The sequence below is a fragment of the Bos javanicus genome, chromosome 10 (assembly GCF_032452875.1).
Source record: "Bos javanicus breed banteng chromosome 10, ARS-OSU_banteng_1.0, whole genome shotgun sequence".
Classification (NCBI taxonomy): Eukaryota; Metazoa; Chordata; class Mammalia; order Artiodactyla; family Bovidae; genus Bos; species Bos javanicus.
Window position 1 is genome coordinate 17969489 of NC_083877.1, and position 18860 is coordinate 17988348.

Below are 18860 nucleotides of genomic sequence, written 5' to 3' on the forward strand. Positions count from 1 at the left end.
AGAGCCAGGGCTTCTAAACTTTTCTGACCAGGAGCCTCAGTGAGACATACTCACTTAGCCTCACTGTGTGTGATAAACACTGCTATTTTCTCTTTCATTTAAAAAGGTGCAGGTCGTGACTCACGCAGTTGATTTCATGACAGACTAATGGGTCATGACCCACAGTTTGAAAAGCAGAACTGATTTCACACATACTAACCATGGTAGCATGTCCAAGCTTGTACTGTTCGCCGCAGGACAGGCCACAGGCCAGTCAATGGAGAGTTTTGGGGGCAAGGAATAGTGACTTTATTTGGAAAGCCGTGGGGATGGTGGACTATTATCCCAAAGAAGCATCTTGCCCAGGTTTGGATGCTAGTTTCTTTTATAGAACAAAGGGGAGGTGAAGAGTAAAGCAAAAAGGGTTATCACTGTTGTTTACTCACTGAGTTGTGTCCGATTCTTTTGTGACCCCACAGACAATAACCTGCCAGGCTTCTCTGTCCATGGGATTTCTCAAGCAAAGACATTGGAGTGGGTTGCCGTTTCCTTCTCCAGGGGATCTTCCTGACACAGGGATCAAACCCGCATAACCTGCATTGCAGGCGGATTCTTTACCACCGACCCACTAGGGAAGCCTTCCAAAAGGGTGACAAGTTGTTGGAATGATTTCCTGGTTCCAGCCAGACTCCAGAGGGCATGTGTTAGTTTCTTCCTTCCTGTAGCTATTCACAGGTGGGCCTGTTCAGGAGGTTTCCTGTGAGCTAAACAAAGGTATTTTAGCTTAATGCTCAGGTGTGGGAGGCAAGGTTCCCCGAGATGGACCATTATGTACACTTTAAACTATAGGCAACATCCCTTGAGTGGTTAACTTGTAGCAAAAGCAATATAGTGCAAAAGTTAAGAGAGAAAGATCCAACATGGAGTCAGATTTGTTATTCCCTATTATAGTCATGGAAACCCAAGTGGATGCCAGGACACGCTCACCAACCATCTCAGGAGATAAAAGTGACCAGTCACATCTGACAAAAAGTTGGTCAAAAAACATTCAAGAGTAGTGGCCGCCACAAATTTTTTTTGATTGCACCCCATCCATAAAAAATGTTTCAGCATATAGCACTGGTCTATGTTTGGTTTTTTTTTTAACCTACCAGTGTATGATGTGACCACACAAAACATGCACTCAAAATGGAAATTTTAAAAGGGTGGCAGAAAGATGAAAGGAACTGTATTTTAAAATGACATGCTAATCGTGTTGGCTTCCTTCTGTTATCAGCAAATATCCAAAGGCAAAATACACAGAAAGAACGAGGCTCATGGTTATCAGCAGCAGTTGTAAATCTATTTTCAAACTGTTTTGATGATTTAAGATGTTTTTCTGGTTGACTTCGTGTCAGATTTGGAAACCACTGCTTTGTATCACACCCTCTTTCCTCACCGTTGCCCTTCCTTTCCTGACAAAACCAGAAAAGCTCCATTAACATCTCCTTTGCTACTTCCATCCACCAGAAATCTGGGGGGAGTCACTTTTGACACCTCCTTCCCTTGCCCACCTCAGCCAGCCATTTACCACCTTCTGGGGACTTTATTACTCAGCAGAGGATCGGCTCTCCCTGTGTTCTCCTTCAATTGCTACGTTCCTGCTGTGCTGCCTCCTCCTTCCTCCCGGATCTTCACACACCTTTCATGTGTGATTCCCTCTCCCGGGAGTGCCCCCTCCCTTTTCACCTGACTGACTCCTACTCACCCCTCAAAACCCAACATAAAGGCCTTCTTCAGAGGGACCGTCTCTGACCACTGTCCAGTATACTTTCTGAGGCACCTGCACTTTCTTTCATGGCTCTTATCACAGTTTTATTTTTATACTTATTTATGCTTCACTTTCTTACAGGTGTGCAGCCCCCTAGCATCTAGATTATATCGAGTTGGCCAGAAAGTTCATTCAGGTTTTTTTCTGTTACATCTTATGGAAGAACTCGAATAAAATTTTTGGCCAACCCAGTAATTTCCTTCAGGGCAGGGACCAAGCCTGATGTGTGTGTGTGAGAGAGAGAAAGAGAGTGGGTGTTTAGCATCCACATCATGGACTCTCAATAAATATTTAATACTCAAAACAACCGTATTACAGATAGTACCCCCATTTTCGGAGAAGGCAATGGCACCCCACTCCAGTACTCTTGCCTGGAAAATCCCATGGACGGAGGAGCTTGGTAGGCTGCAGTCCATGAGGTCGTCCCACGACTGAGCAACTTCACTTTCACTTTTCACTTTTCTGCATTGGAGGAGAAATGGCAACCCACTCCAGTGTTCTTGCCTGGAGAATCCCAGGGATGGGGGAGCCTGGTGGGCTGCCGTCTCTGGGGTCGCACAGAGTCGGACACGACTGAAGCGACTTAGCAGCAGCAGCAGCACCCCCATTTTACAGATGAGGAAGTTGAAAGTCTGAAAGGTTAATTGCCTGAGGTCACCTGGTTAATAAGTGGGAAAGTTGGCCCTCGATCCAGGTCTTTCAGGCTGTAGTGTACACTCTTGCCAACCCCTCTGGATTGTTCTTTTGTAACCCGCACAGGCTCTAAGGACTGATTTTCAGTTCTACCTTCTTTGTTGATACTAGCTCCCCAGTGATTCTCCTCCTGAACTAGCTCCATTTATGCTCAGGGTATCTGCATCACACTCTTTACCCTAAGTTATTCTGGATGACTCTGACCTTTTCCCACACATTTTCACGTCTCTAAAACTTATCCACGTTTTAAGTTGGAAAGTAAGACTCTGCATTGCCTCATCTTCTCCTGAATTCCATAGCACCTTGGAAAGAACCTGAGTGCCCCAAATACTAAGTAAATAATTACTGATTAGTTGATCATTATCAAGAGCTTGGCAGAGATTTCATCTGACTCCCAAGTTAAATCCCGTCTTTGTGCGTATCCGCTTCCCAGCCAAGAGTAAGAGGACCATGCCTCGGATTCAGAGGAGTTTTAACTGTTCCAATTCCCACTTGCTGGCCTTCTTCCTGGTGGATCTCAGTGTAACTTTTGGCTGAGGCCCAGGAATTTAAGGGTCCTCAATACCATGAGTAATTTCATGAGTTGCTGATGGCTAATTAGGGGTGATTACAGTCAAGAGATTTGACTGTCTTAATAACCCCCAGAAATGGCTGGTGGTGACTTTAAACATCTTGATTATTTTCCCCTGCAAACGGAATTTTCTGATTCTTCAGTCTTTTCATAAGTCCTTGTAATTTATCCCCCACCTCGCCCTTCTAGTGAAAAGGAAATGTGAAGTCCTGAGGAGAATTTGGAAACCAATGATTTTGGAAAACCCTGGCTTTATTAATGAGGACTCCCGGGCACACCTTGAAACCCTGCTTCATTTCTTTGTCTTTCCCTGGGAGGAGGTGTGTGAGGAGAGGAGTCTGGACCACGATTTTTCTCCCCAAGTTCCATTACATTCCAACCCAGCCTCCCATCCCAGGCTGTCTGATGCTATTTATAATGTGCCTTTGAAACCATTGCCTCATTTGACGATGTTAAGGAATTGTGTTTAGTGCAATTTTCTGAATGGAGTAGTGTTTGTAGGTGAGGGGTTTTACCTTCCTGTTGTTACTGTGACAACAGACTTGATGTTACTTGACCTCTTCCTGCATCGGTATCTTCAGAGATACTTTTTTTTTTTTTTTTTTTTTTTCCATGATGTACAGGATCTGAGTCCCTGACCAGAGATTGAAAACAGGCCCTGTGCAATGAAAGCGCTGAGTTCTAACCACTGGAGTGCCGGGGAATTCCCCACAGCTACTTTTAATTGAGCATCCTCTGTTCTAGGCACTGGGCTAAGCATATGACAGTGTCCACTCGTTTATTCACAACCTGCCTCGGTTCTTTAGGACGTATTTCTTGAACAGGTTTTATTTTTTTTTTCCTGTTTTGTTGTTTTTGTCCGTAGCACATGGTGTGTAGGATCTTAGTTCCCCCACCAGAGAGTGAACTTGCTCTCTCTCTGTGTGGAAGCACAGAGTCCTAACCACTGGACCATCAGGGAAGTCCTGAACAGTTTTATTGAGATGTAATTCACATGCCATGTACTTTGCCGATTTAACGTGTAGAATTAAACTTTTTTTTTTTAGTGTGTTCACAAAATTGTACAGCCATCATCACAATCTAACTTTAGCACATTTTTGTCACCTCAGGCGGAATCCTCACACCCTCGAAGTAGCCCCTCTCCACCCTCCTCACCTTGGTAATCACGAATGTATTTTTTTTTGTCTCTATAGATTTCCCTGTTCTGAACACTTCCTGTAAATGGAATCATACAATATGTGAAAATGAAAGTGAAAGTGAAGTCGCTCAGTCGTGTCTGGCTCTGTTCGACCCCGTGGATGGTAGCCTACCAGGATCCTCCGTCCATGGGATTTTCCAGGCAAGAGTACTGGAGTGGGTTGCTGTTTCCTTCTCCAGGGGATCAAACCTGGCTCTCCCGCATTGTAGGCAGACACTTTACTGTCTGAGCCACCAGGGAAGTCCACTAGGATCACTCTAGTGGCTCAGACGGTAAAGCATCTGTCTGCTGTGCAGAAGACCCAGGTTCGATCCCTGGGTTGGGAAGATCCCCTGGAGAAAGAAATGGCAGCCGACTCCAGTATTCTTGCCTGGAAAATCCCATGGATCTCGGAGCCTGGTAGGCTACTGTCCATGGGGTCGCAAAGAGTCGGACACATCTGAGCGACTTCACTTTCTATACAATACGTAGCCTTTTGTATTTCACTTGTGTGATGTTGTCAAGGTTTGTCAGTATCCAGACGCCATTTCTCTTTGTGTTTAGGCAGTATTTTTACCCCTACTGTACAGGTGGAGTAACCAGGACACAGAGGTGAAAAGACTTTCTAATGGGTCAAGTAGCCTTTAATGGATGGAACAAGATTTCCAATGTACACTTGCCTAGTGACAACTCTGATGTTAGCTTGGGCTCTGAAGTAGTCTTACTGATGGTAGCTTATTAAACATTTCCTATGGGTCACTGTGCTGAGTGTCCTGTAAATTTGTTACCTCACTTTCATACATAATCAGTTTTCATTTGGGCAATCTGGTGACCATAACTGGGCATAAATGGGCAATGGTATTTTTGTCCTAATGTCTTCCGTTTGCTCACTTCTTGTTGAACAGGCTGGCCTAAGCTGCAGAATCTTAGATTCTAGACTCTTTGTAAGCTGATGATACTAAAAATAGCATTGTTATTCTTCTGTAGGAGTTGAACATCACCCCCATCTGCAGAAAATTGGCAACATCTCTGAGGAGCCCTTGCTTTTTCCTGGGACACCCAGGATCATGGTTTCCTGTGTCATGGAGTCTCTCAGGTGAGTGGAAAATCTTTTGAAAAGAAAATAAGAAAATAAGCAATTCAATATTTGAATTTTACTGTATATTTTTCTAGTAATGAGCCTTGAGGGCCTGCATCTCACAGATACTTTTGATGTGCCATGTACATATGTGTAGTAAGTTTGATACTCACAAAGGCTGCTGAGGCCAGGACAGCTATGTGCTGTGGTGAGAAGTGCTTAGACTGAGATTAAGTGGCTTGGGCTCTATGCTGTGCTCTGCTATTCACTGAGAGATATCTAGGACTCAGAGTTTTCATTTATTATTTATTCAAAAACTCTGCTTGGCATATGGGATCCTAGTTCCCCAACCAGGGATTTAACCCATGTCTCCTGCATTGGAAGCATGAAGTCTTAACCACTGGAGCGCCAGAAAAGTCCCCTCAGATTTTTCTTAAAATAAAAATGTTAATGGACTTGTGGGTATTTATCATGGCTGCATAATAAAATTACCTGAAGAACTTTAAATATTTTCCTCTCGCTGCATCCCCACAGATTGTGATATAATTGACCTGGTATATTTAAAAGGTGGCCTCTCTGGTCCTGTTTGTTCAAAGCATCTGTGACTTGCGCCTGCATTTTTCATTTGATACTGATATCAACCATGCAAAGTAAGTGGAACAAGTAGTGTGGGCTCTGTATGCAGATCAGAAAATCAGTGTTTATCTCCTGATGCCCATTCCTTGAGTGCAGACTCAGGGAAAAGGCTTGGTGCTCTGGAATTTAGTCTGTATATTAGACTTTTTTCAAGCTTTCCTAAAGATGGCAGACCCCTTTAAAAATTCTTCAATCAAAATCCTATGTAAAAAAAACCTCATCATTATAAAATAGCCAATGGCAGTATTTTATTAAGGGAAATTTATTTTAGAAGTTTGAATTTGTAATGTTTACACATTATGAGATTCATGAGTCTATTTGCATAAACATGATAATTTGGAATCAGATTTTACAGATGATAGCTTATACGTTAGCCTCTGCATCGCAATTATCTTGTGACTGGTTTTAGCTGCATAGTAATCAGAACATCTTGGTCCATCTAGGTAAGTAATTGCAATTGGTAACAGTTCTTTAGTGAAGCTCATTTTACAATCTCAGGATACTCTTTAAAGAAATTGACTCAGAATCTAGAAAGGGAAAAGAACTTTCTATTTGAAAGTTGAATCACTAAGGTTATCTTGTTTTTTTTCCCTCCATAACTATGATAGTCCCAAATGCCCAGAATTTACAATGAAAAGTGAAAACGGTCTATAACATGTTATTATGATGGTGCCACATGTAATGGCTCAACCAGGGCTAGAGCACTTGTCAGGCAGATGCTCTTAGCCCATGGCTGGCATTTCACTGAGTACAGTGCGTGTGTGTACTCTTAGTCTGTAATTGCTTGTATAATTTTACATGAACTGACATGTGCAGGCCTGCAGTCCAAAGACCCACGCAGAGCTATAAGCTTCTTCGTCAGTGACATAAACCAATGTGTCAGAAAGAGTCAGAGAAGGCAGGAAGTGCTCCATTCTGAGGCCTCTACAAAGTCCAGCCATGAACAGAGCAGCCTGAGTCTCTTCAGTGTTCACTTTTGGTATCTAAATTAGCATGGGGACAGTTTTTAGCCGTAGTTTAAAACACAGTTTAAAAGCTGTTTCAGGACATAAAATGTATATCCAGTTTGTGAAGCTCCCACGTCCTGCTGTAAAACCACAGGGGAGTGAGACATGCAGTTGGACCACTCAGTCATGTTAGGACCACACCTATTTGAGCACCAGGACCCAATGGGAGACACAGAAGTGGAAGTCACAATTGTATATTTAATTGAATTAAAAAGAGCAGCAGATTAAACGTTGTTTCCTCATGTAGTAAGCAAGTGGTAAGCAAGTGTGAGTCTGGCTGCTATCAGAAAGGCCCCCTTGAGTACTGAAGACCCTCAAAAATGTGGGGCCACCCAGGCTGTACAGGAAGGGCTTCATCTGAGAGAAGTCCCTTCTGCAAAATTTTTTTTTTCTTAATGTTTGGAATTTTAATTGATGCCCCTGCAGTTAACCTCTGTAATGATCTGTGATATGGAGGCCATCTCCCAGGGAGGCCTGGTGGGCTCACCTCCAAGCTGTGCATTATTTCAGAGAAATTGCCAACAGATTAGAAGTTAGCAGGGTAGGAGCTGTTGAAAGCTGGATGTGGCCTTGCTACCCTCCAGGCAGAACTCTGGGAGTCTTGACAGGCCTCTAGGATTAGGGTCCTGCTGAAGGGATTGTTTGAAAAGAGCTGCTCAGTCAGACGATGCTTCCCAGCTGGCTCAGAGGTTAGCAGGAGATGTGGGTTCGATCCCTGGGTCAGGAAGATCCCCTGGAGGAGGAAATGGCAACCCACTCCAGTACTCTTGCCTGGGAAATCTCATAGACAGAGAAGCCTAGTAGGCTACCGTCCATGGGGTTGCAAAGAGTCGGATGTGACTTAGTGACTAAACAACAACAACTCTGCAGGACATTTCTCCAACAGTCCTGCTCTAAGGAAAGAATATATGAGTTATGATTACAGGCAAGTCTTCAGGACAGCTCAGCTGAAGATTTCCACCAAGTCTCCTTCTTTATAAGCCAGGTGCTCATAAACCATTTTGCATTCTGTTTCAAGGCCCACATAAATATATTTTAACCTGAGGGGGAGGGGGAAAAAAAAAGCAAGAATGTCTTTTGTTTAAATACTTTTCAAAATGTTCTGGGGGAAAGGGCCATGGTTACTTTAAGAGTAAAAGTCTTTGATAAAACTGGTAGATGAGAAACACACAGAGACACACAAATACTCAGGGTTTAAAAAAAGAATATTGACCAAGGCAGCCAAATACATAAAGATTAATAGGAAAAGCTGGAGGATATCTCTACCTATAGAGAAAACAGGTCAAAATTAGGAGTTAGTCGCCAAGAAAACCCCTGAGAGGAAAAAAAACATTGAAGGGGATTCACAATTCTGATACGCAGAGATTTTGTTTAAAAATCCCTCCCCAGTTCTTGCCAAGCCACAGGGAAACAGAAAGCCAGCTTCTCCCTCACTGAAAGAGACGGAGAAGCCCTGAGTATTAATATGGCAAGAGTGCCTCTGCCATGCTCAGAGTCTGTGGTAATAAAAAGAGCCACAGTTAAATGCAGTAGCAGAAGAAACACTAAGACTAACTCTGCACGGAGCTGGTTATTGAGTTGCCTTTGAACCTTGGATGAGTCTTGGATGCTGTGCAAAATTCAGGACAGGTGATATCCATTTGGAGCAGAGTTGGTCAAGGCTAGATCAAGATTTGTCACCTATCACAAGTTAGAGAGGAAAAGGCACTAAGTAATACAGGAGCGTATTTATCTCTTAAAGACTTGCTCCAAATTGTGCACCGTTTTTTTTTTTTTTTCCTTGTATGTACAATTACATCTTTGTGTGTTTGTTCAGTGATCGAGAGGAATGAAACTCAGTTTTCTCTCTAGAAGCAGCGTAACAGTTGAAGATGACCAGCCAACCAAGGGCTGTTTCTTTACCTCGTAGAGTGCTTTTGTGCAGTTGACATAATATATCTTTGAAATGAAAACACAGAGGAAAACAAAACTATTGAAAATGCCAAGCAAATGGTTAAAGCTGATTCGGGGATTCTTATTTGGAATAGTAGTTTTTGAAGAAATACAGATGTAATTAGAGGGATTACAGGGTTAGATGGTGATTTTTATAGATCTTATGAAGGAGAGTTCTGGATCATTTTAAGGGTTTTACAGGTTGATGGCCCTAGGTCAAGTGTCTGGTTTTAGTCTTCTGAAACGTGAGGCTTTTCTTTTCCTTGATACACAGTTCAGTACAGGAATATTACTGTAATGCCTGTCAGCTACTTTACTGAGAAATACAACCATAAGGGATTGAGGAAATGAGAAAGAGAAAAGTTCCAGTTCTTGGAGAACTGGAAAAAGATCCTGAAGACAAAAAGCAAGAAAGAAGGAGGTTGAAAAAGTCTAAGTGCAAGAAAGAGAATGCCCAAAGTAGTGATAGCTGAGGTGTGAAAACTGAGACTCCCTTTGGAGTAGGGAAATCTGTGATAATTGGGAAGGGTCATGGGATCAGTTAGTGTTCCTGTGCCAGTGACCAAGAAGTGGGGTGGAGGAGGAGGGGAAATAAGAGAAGGAAGAATACAAGGAAGAGATGGAGCAGGGAGGGACAGAAGGAGGATGGAGAGAGGCCGGAGGAAGGAAGGGGCAGGAGAGAGGGGAGTGGTGGGAGGGGGGCAGGAGGAGGGGTAGAAGGAAAGGGGTAGGGTAGGAGGAGGAAGCCGGAGGGGCAGGAGAAGGAGGGGGAGGGGCAGGAGAAGGAGGGGGAGGGGCAGGAAGAGGGGCGGGGCATAAGGGAAGGGGAGGGGCAAGAGGAGGGAGGGGCATAAGGGAAGGGGAGGGGTATAAGGAAAGGGCAGGGGCATAAGGGGAGGGGAGGGGCAGGACAGAAAGCAGAAGAGGCCAGGCTGAGATCAGCTCTGGCCCACATTGAAACCACTACCCAATTGATGCGTAATAAATATTGGATTGTCCAAAAAATTCATTCGAGTTTTTCTATAAGATGTTACAGAAAAACTCAAGTGAACTTTTTGGCCAACCCATGATTTGTTGAACATTGAATAAATAAATTAATAGTTCTCTTTAATGTGAGAGAAATAAAGTAGATTTTTCTTTCCTAATCAGGATTTTTACTTAATTATAAAAGTAGGTTAAAGCAGAAAATCGTACAAGTGATACAGACACACACCTTTAACAGTTTATTTTTAACATAAAACACATGTACACTCACCAAGTGTTTGATGTGGGGGCCAAGGACTTTTCCTTGAGCGTGAACCCCTGATTGTCTTTCTTACACAAACCACACCCATAGCATTATCAAAGGTTTCCATTTGGGTTTCTTTCAAGTGGAATGAGAATCTAAGACATTTGCAAAGCAATCTGAGTATAGAATGATGCTGAATTTTTATTATTTTTGCTTCTAATCATTTACAGTTGTCCAATCCACACCAAATTTGCCAGTTTTTTTTTTGTTTTTTTTCTTGGCAACTTGCCTTTATCAAGTCTTTTCCAAAGCATTCAGCTTCATTTGTGTAGAAACAACTACCAACTACTCTTTCTTTTCGCGTTTTGTTTCATGGGCTTGTGTACTGTTTGAATATTTTATGTAATTACAAAGCCCTGGCATCATCGATTTGGGGACCATGGTTAAATTCCATAGGAACACAACTCATCTGGTGAGTGCAGAAGAGTACCAGGGAAGAACCTGCTGGAATCTTTTGTGGGAAGCCCAGTAGGAGCCATCTGAATGATAGGCATAGAGGCTAGGAGGAAATAAAACAGTTTCTTGGAGGACGGTCTTGGCAAACCCCTCCCTATAAAACGATGGCAGGTGTTCAGACAGTATTGATTTTTCTTTATGCCTGGCACAGTCCTGTACCTGGCATGCATCCTCATCCCTCAGAACTTAACAGTGGTATTTTCTAGAACCTTCTGTACCTAAAAGATTCAATGCAGTCAAGGTGTGTCACTGAGCTGCCAACTACCTGTTCCTTATGTACTGAAATAAATTTGTATGGCTCAGGTTAATATCGACACCCCACCCGCTTCCCTGGGGGTCAGAATCAATATCTTCAACTTGTAGAGATCCACCCATTGCGATTGTCCCCACCCCCACCACCCTACCCTGCCCCCTTCCTCACCAGTTTCTGTTTTTCCAACAGGGAATTCTAGGGATGTACTTAGAAAACACTTTATTGATGAAAGTGTCATTCACAGCAGGACTTTGTATTTCCTGGTGACTGGTATTTCCTCTCTCTCTCTCTCTCCGGTTTCCCTTTTTCCTCTCACTTCATTCTCTCTTTCCTTTCTTTTTTCACTTGTTATTTATTGGCCCTGCATTTGGACTAAGACTGTGCTGGTTGTTCTGTTTGTTGCAAAGGTGTATTAGAAACAGTTTCCTCAAGAAACCTACCACTGAGCTGAGGAATTTGCTGAAGGACTTCCCTGGTGGTCCAGTGGCTAACACTCCACACTCCCAGTTCAGGAGACCTGGGTTCAGTCCCTGGTCAGGGATCCCACATGCCACAACTAAGAGTCCGCAGGTTGCAACTAAAGATCCTACTTGCTGCAACGAAGATCAGAGATCCCACGTGCTGCAGCCAAATAAATTAAGGAAAAAAGAAAGCTGTGCTGTGACAGGACACCTCACTTTTCCAGAGACCCCAGTCCAGAAAACACAAATGGCTGTGAGAGTTGAGAACCTGGAAATAAGCAATAAAAACAAATATGCAGTTAGAAGAGGTATCCTTAAGTCCGACTCTAAAATGGAAACATTTACTCCACGACAGCCAGCCAGGCCTTCTCCTTGAACCTGTTTGGTCTTGGTTTGGCTGCTGCTTGGCTGTCTAAAGGTTTTCGCGGCCAAGGCTGACCCTAAGGAAGCGGAGTTAAGAGGCGCAGGCTCATCCACAGTAAGGTGAGCAGTGCCTGACAGCAGGAAGGAACCGGCAGAGGGCCAACTGGATTCAGAAAGCCCCAGGCGTCTCCGTGCTCTCAGCCTGCTCTGCTCCAAGGCTGCCACTTTCTGCTGCACCGATTGATTGATACTCTGGTGACTCTGAGCCATCTAAACAAGGTTACTACAGCTCAGCATACTCTGTATGAGAAAGCGGGGCAAAGAAATAGAATGCACTTTTTTAAAGTTTGGAATTTCAATGGCTAGTTTCAATTATTTTAGAATATTCTCTAGTGAGACTGGTACATGTTTTCCTGTATCTACTTACTCTCTGATTATTTTTTGCAAGAAATGACAGAAAGTAAAACAGATGTGGGAAGCCACCACCTTATACAGACCTGGGAAGAAAATTGGTGTAATAAAATGACAAATGCTTGGTTTCACGGTGTGTTGTGTCCTAGGAGGCCCAGACCATAGTGGTTAAGGGTCCAGGCCGAGACACTGACCGTTGGCATTGGAATCAGGCTTCGCCACTCAATACCTTGCACTAAGTGACTTGGCATCTCTATGCCTCAGTTTCCTCACCTGCAGAGTGGGTATAAACAAAGTGTCTGACAGGATGGTTGTGGCAATTACATGAAATAATACTTGTAAGCGTTGAGATCAGTGGTAACTGTGTGGTCTTCTGGCTAATGTCATTTGTAACTCATCTCCTTCCCTTCTTGCCTTTACTGTTTAACTGCTGCGAGAGGAAGTTAGAGGGTTGGACTGAATACAGTAAAATGAATGCTTAACAATCATTTTTGATCTCCAGAGTGCAGTACGTGGAGATTTCACTTCAGTGCTAAGATTTTGGCTCTCTTTTCAAAGGTCGATATAATTTTATTCCTGATCAGGTTGCTCCCAAAATATCTCTTGGGTTGTATTAACTGAAGAGGAAAAGAAATAAAGGTTTTGGTTTTTTTTTTTTCCCTCTCTTTTTCTTGTTTTGTAGTTTGACCGTGTTCAAGTGGCACTGAGTTCATTGAGATAATCCCAGGCACACAGTGTCTGTGACATGATCCACCCTCGCTAGAGTCCAGGATGATTGGGGTGGGGGTGGGGGTTTGGGGGAAGTGTTGGCCCAGGCAGATACAGAAGGGCAGAGTCCCAGTTCCATGATGTCAATCTTGTACCAAATTTCAATGAGCATTATTTTCTACAGGAAATGAAATGATGGAGTGTTTAAAATCTAGAACAGGGTTGGGTAAATGGCATGACTTTTTTTTTCTGATTGGTGTGAACTGTTGGGTTGTTTCTCCTGCAAGGTGAATCGGAAAGTCTTGCTAGGAATGTGGCTCCCCCCACCGCTTGGAGGGGAGTATGTGATCTGTTTGCCAAAGGCCCTGGTAGCCTTCAATCTGTCAAAACGTTGCAAGCTGGGAGCAGTTTGCCAAAGCAAACTATCAAAGTGAAATAACACATGAGTTGCACACACACAGACACACACATGCTCTCCCATTCCCCAAACATTAATTTCGAATTGGGTCAGCAGGAACAAGACTTTGGGCCAGATTGCCAGTGTTTTGAAGAGCTGTGGGCACAGCTATGGACTACCAATTAGATAGGTATGTGTGAGGAGGGTGGGGTGTCCTAAAGTGGAGTCTGCAGTGTAGGGGTGGGAAGCTTCCAGCCCTTGGCCGAGTTTCATCTGGCCCCTAGGGTTATATATTGCTCTGGCTGCTGCGATTGCAGTCCAAAGAATAATTTCCCCTCTGGGGGAATTTATTCTATTCCATTCAGAGCAGAGCCCACTTAATAACTAAGATTTTATTCCAGCATGAATTTTATTGGGTACCCCTATGCATCTGAGCCTCACTAGGGCCCGACTTGATGAAGAAAAGAAGCATTTGAACATCTAAAGATAACTCGCGTAGCCTTTTTGCAACAAGAAGCACTCACAAACATTTTGTTACCAGACCTGTGTAAATCCTTTAAGAACAAATTTGGGGGAAGTCATGTAGAGACTCCGGTATTCTCGCCTGAAAAATCCCATGGACAGAGGAGCCTGGTGGGCTACAGTTCAAAGGGTCATGAAGAGTCGGACACCACTGAGCAACTGAACACACAGATGCAGACTCCAAAACATACTGATTTTTATAAATCCTTCATAAAATAGCTTTTAAAATCTCCCAGCATGACTTTGGACACTTTAAAATGCATTAATTTTCACTATTTCCACTCATCTTGAAATTTCACAGGTCACAAGATGATGAAGGCATATTCATTAATTCAATGAATTAAGCTCTTTCTATATAGCACACACTCTGCTTGGTGCTGAGAGATAGAGGAGTGACCAAACAGGCTCCCTGATCTCGTGGAGCTTATATCCTAGTGGGCAGAGGAAGAAGTTTAAGTGAATAAAGACATACTATGTGAGATGGTAGGGCTTCCCTGGTGGCTCAGTGTAAAGAATCTGCCTGCCAATGCAGGAGCCACAGGTTCGATCCCTGAGTTGGGAAGATCCCCTGGAGGAGGAAATGACAACCCGCTCCACTATTTCTGCCTGGGAAATCTCCTGTACTGAGGAGCATGGCGGGCTACAGTCCATGGAGTTGCAAAAGTATTGGACATGACTTAGTGACTAAATAACAACAACACGTGAGATGGTAAGTGTTGTGGAGAAATAGAAATAGGCTAGGTTGGGAGAGGGTGTGGTGGGGAGAGAACATGCTATAGCCATATCTGGGAGGAGGGTTGACCAGACAACCCTGGAATGTAGTTTCTCCAAGAGAGTGGAAAACCTAAAATTTCCCCTTCTCCCATTTTCCACTCCTTCTCCCACTCCAGGTCCCCCTGACTATTATGGCAGTGCAGCCTGGGGTGAGTGGTTATGCAAAACAGCTCCTGATTGCATTACAAATATGTGGCTTAGGTGTGTGCCAAGAACTTTGAAGGGCTGAGGTGTAACACATTTCTGGAGCTGCTGTTTGTTTTTTTTAACAAAACCACACCAATCTGGTTTTCTTTTTAAATGAGTAAACAGTGCCAGAATGTGTTACAAGTGATTCAGATTTGTGGGCACAGCTTCATAATGTATTTTCTTGCACATAAACTCATTTGAGATAGTCAGGGTGGGTGCCATTATTCCCATTTTACAGATGAAGGAATTGAGGTGCAAAGGTGATCTGCCCAAGGTTATGTAACCAAGGAGCATAAACTCCGGAATTGTGATGCCCATGTCCCTTGATTTCTAGATCAACCTAAATCTAGTAAGAATGCAAGTAGAAAATAACTGTTCTTTTCTCATCACCGTGTTCACACCTACTTCTTTAAATGGCCCTGCCTTGTCGAGGGAAGACAGATAGGTGGTTTTCTGGTCCGTTGCAGGTTTAATGAGCAGTCTCACTTACAAGTATCAAAAAGCCCCCAAAGATGTGTGTATGTGTAGGAGGGATAGCTTTAATGGCTACATGTCCATCCTTCTAGAAGTTTTAGTTTTCCTTTAGTAGCTTTAATTTTCATTTTCCTTGGGTCATTTTTGGATGAATCTAAGACATCAGTAACTTCACCATCCAGACCTGCATCCTTAGCCCCCTGTGTGCTGAGCAGCACAAATCCATGTGCCTGTGCATTGGATAGTACAGAGACAGAACATTTTCATCCTCACAGAAAGTTGTCTTGGACAGCACTGGCTTAGAGCCTCAGCAAGTATAAATCAACTCCTTGATTCTTTTCACCACTCATTTTAATATTTTTCTGAATAGATGCCTTACTTGGAGGGATTTTGTGTATATTTTGCTACATTAAAAGAAAGTCTAGTCAGATATAAAATCTTTAGTCTCCTATCCAATTTAAAGCTCCTTTCCTCCCACATCCTGGGCCTGGTCTGGCCTCAGAGCACTGTAGTAGGGAAGAGAAGGCTTGGCTGGTTTCTTCATACTCCTGGTTCCCCTCTGTGCCCTCTCCTTCTGGTCCTTGTTCCTCCAGGAGGGAGCATGGGGGAGAGAGGTAACTGGGCATAGAGGATCCCAATAGGAGTGGTGCCCACTGTCAGCTGATGTGGCTGTCTTGGCTCGGCAGATGTCAACACTGTGGATTCTCCTTTCAGGGCACTTTGGCTGGTCCTTTGAAGAACCTCCCCTCGCTGGGGTCTCCTGCTGTGGATCCCCTGGTGCAGGCTGTGCAAACATCGGCTGCCCCTTTACCGCCGTCCCCCAGCTCCCGGGCCCCATGGGTACACACCTCATATCACCCTGTCTTTGGGGGTTACCTGATCCTGATGAGTTTATCTTCTTTGAGGAGGTCCTTACTGGACGACTTAAGTCCCATTTTCCACAGGAGAACCCCAGCCTCTCCTGCCCCTGCAAGTTCTAGGTACACAGACTGCTCGCACTCCAGCTCTCTCTAATCACTCTGTGCTCCCAACACTCCAGCTAGGTTTTGACCTTTAGATACTTTTCAGGGGACAGTCAAGCACCACTCAGTATACTGCAGACACAGAGGGTCCAGATCAAGCTCTTAAATGGTTGCCCTACTTATTTCTTCCCCTTGTAGCAGGATGGAGGGGCTATGCTCAGCACTCCTGTATCCCTAGCAAACATGTCCCATTCTCCAGCCCATACCGCACTCCTTGTTCAGGCCGAAGGTTGAGGATGGGTGGGGCCAGAGGAGGACACCTCCATTTCTGGTCCTGAACAGATGGTTGCATTCTTCCCTTTGGAATGTGTGCATATGTCATCCCCTTGGTTCTTAGTTTTGGGGCCTCAATGCAGCCATACATTTAACACCTTGGTACAGGGGCACCTGGCATCCATGGGGTACAAAGAGTTAGACATGAATGAGCAACTGAGCAGCAGCAGCATATCCCTTCCTCCTGCTTCTTGTCCCATCACATGATCTCTAGCCAGTCTGGCCACATCCATTCTATGTGGTTTCCTAGGACCGGACTCATCTATACACAGTGGGAGTGAGGGTGGAACTTAGGGTTCCTAGAGATGGTGGGAGCTTTCCTAACTCCACAGGTCTTACCACCCCCTCCCCTGCCCCCAGCTTCAGACAGATTCTCCTTGTGCCTACCTCTACACAGCACAAGGGCTCATCTCTCAGCTACGTTGGAGGCCTCTAAAAGGTTGAGAACCACTGGGTTACCTGACTGTGCTCAGGGTTTAACCCTAAGAGGATTCCAAAGACAACCAAGTAGGACCAGTGGCCTTTTCGCTCTGATGCTTCAAACAGTGCCGTTGATGATGTGACATCAGGGCACTCTGGGCATTTAATTAATTGGCAGTGACTCACTAACTGTGCTGGGCGTGTTCACCTCTGTTGTCCTTGGTGATCCTTACATATGGCAACCTTAAGGCTCACAGACGTGGGCTCACCCAGGATCACCTGGATGGGAATGACAGAGTTGGGATTCTAGCCTCAAAGTGTTTGAATCCAAAGCTTCATGTTCTTCCAGCTCACCCTGCTGCCTTGGGGCCAGTTGGCTCCTATTTCTACACCTTCTCTTTATTTGATGACAAGCCCTAATCAGGGCTGGTGACAGTAGGGCTTAACACAGCTAATCCCACCCGTGGAGAACATATGTGACACTGAAGAGCCAAGGACAGACAGAGGAATGGGTCTGAGGAAGCCCAGGGTGTGGGAGGGGAACTTCCCTGTCCAGGCTCGGAAGCCCCCCTTCTGGGCTGACATTACCGCCTCCATGAGGACCAACATGCATGAGTACTTACTCTGTGCCAGGCACCATGTGTTATCTTATGCAGCCTTCCCAGACCTCCAGCCAGCCTCTGTTGTATCCTGATCTTACAAGGAAGGAGACTGAGGCTCAAAGAAATTCAATGTCCTGACCTGGAAACCTTGCCAGCAAGTGGTAAAGCAGAGTTTGATCCCAGGTCTGCCTCATGCCAAGGCCCCACCCACAGCACTCGGCTGTCTCCTTGCCTGTGGGGCTAGCCCTTTGCGTCTTCACTGGGTTTACATCCTAGGGCCCAGTTGGGCTGTGCTCCTTCCCTTGTGGCTCAGCTGGTAAAGAATCTGCCTGCAATGCGGCAGACCTGGGTTTGATCCCTGGGTTGGGAAGATCCCCTGGAGAAGGGAAAAGCTACCCACTCCAGTATTCTGGCCTGGAGAATTCCGTGGACTGTATAGTCCATGGGGTCGCAAAGAGTCAGACGCAACTTAGCGACTTTCACTTCCTTCCAAAGATGAAACGGAAATATACCTTTCCACTATATGCTGCTGCCTAGAACGTGCTCACAGCTCTGCCTGTTGCTATTTTTCCTTTTCAGTGTCCTGGGTTCCCTCCTGCTGCTTGGACTCCAGCTCGTCTGCCCGCAGCCCTCCACTGAACACAGAAAGGTAAGCCATGGCCTTTCTGAGGCTTTCCTTTTCTGCCAAGGTCCTGGGGTCATACTAGTCATCCATGCCTTGAGTTTTATTCTGTTTGAAGGTGAGTCACTGCTGATTCTCAGAGGAAACACCATTTATAGGATGTTCACCCCTCCTAAGTCCTTGACCTTAAAAATGAAGCCAGTGCCCAGAGTCAGTCTCTGATCTGAAAGCAATGCTGGCCTTGCAGCACATGTCTGATAGAGTGGGTCAGCTAAGGAGAGGTCAGCGGGCAGACTCTACCCCCTAGGAGTGGAGGAGCACCAGCATGGAGCTTTAACCTCCTCTGGGGACACCTTCAGCGTGATGGGTGTGGATGGTTAGAGCTGTGGTGGGAGCCATCCATGATTTTCAGTAGAAGGACGCCAGCCAATAGCCAGGCAGGGAGGCAGAGAACAGGGAAACCAGGCCCTCTCTTTTTTCCTCCTCTCCAACTCCTGCTGGTGAGTCCCTCAACCTGAGCCCAGTCAAAGTACAGAAAACAAAGAAATCCATCGATGCAGTGCTCAAAGGCCAGCCTTCTGGGCAGCAGGGCTGGGTGGAGAAAGGTGGGCAGAGCACCTGGAGGGACACGTGGACAGTATCAGGCACGCTTCCCTTCAGGTTCTGAGTGTTTCATAGTTAATGAACCATACGCTGTTGCCTAAACAAGCCCAATGCTGTCCTGCAGCAGAGCTGTTGCATG

The 18860-nt window shown here is 44.9% G+C and overlaps 1 protein-coding gene across 2 annotated transcripts in view; it reads left to right on the forward strand.

Annotated features, from left to right (window-relative positions):
* Positions 1-18860, forward strand: part of THSD4 (thrombospondin type 1 domain containing 4) — a 675283-nt gene that overhangs the window by 28040 nt on the left and 628383 nt on the right. Inside the window, exons 2-3 of one of the 2 annotated variants that reach the window (XM_061430240.1) lie at positions 5199-5326; positions 18076-18145. In XM_061430240.1, coding sequence (XP_061286224.1) covers positions 5298-5326; positions 18076-18145 — 99 coding nt within the window. In that variant the 5' untranslated portion in view covers positions 5199-5297. The remainder of the gene's footprint in view (positions 1-5198; positions 5327-18075; positions 18146-18860) is intronic. The other variant, XM_061430239.1, reaches the window with a different exon arrangement.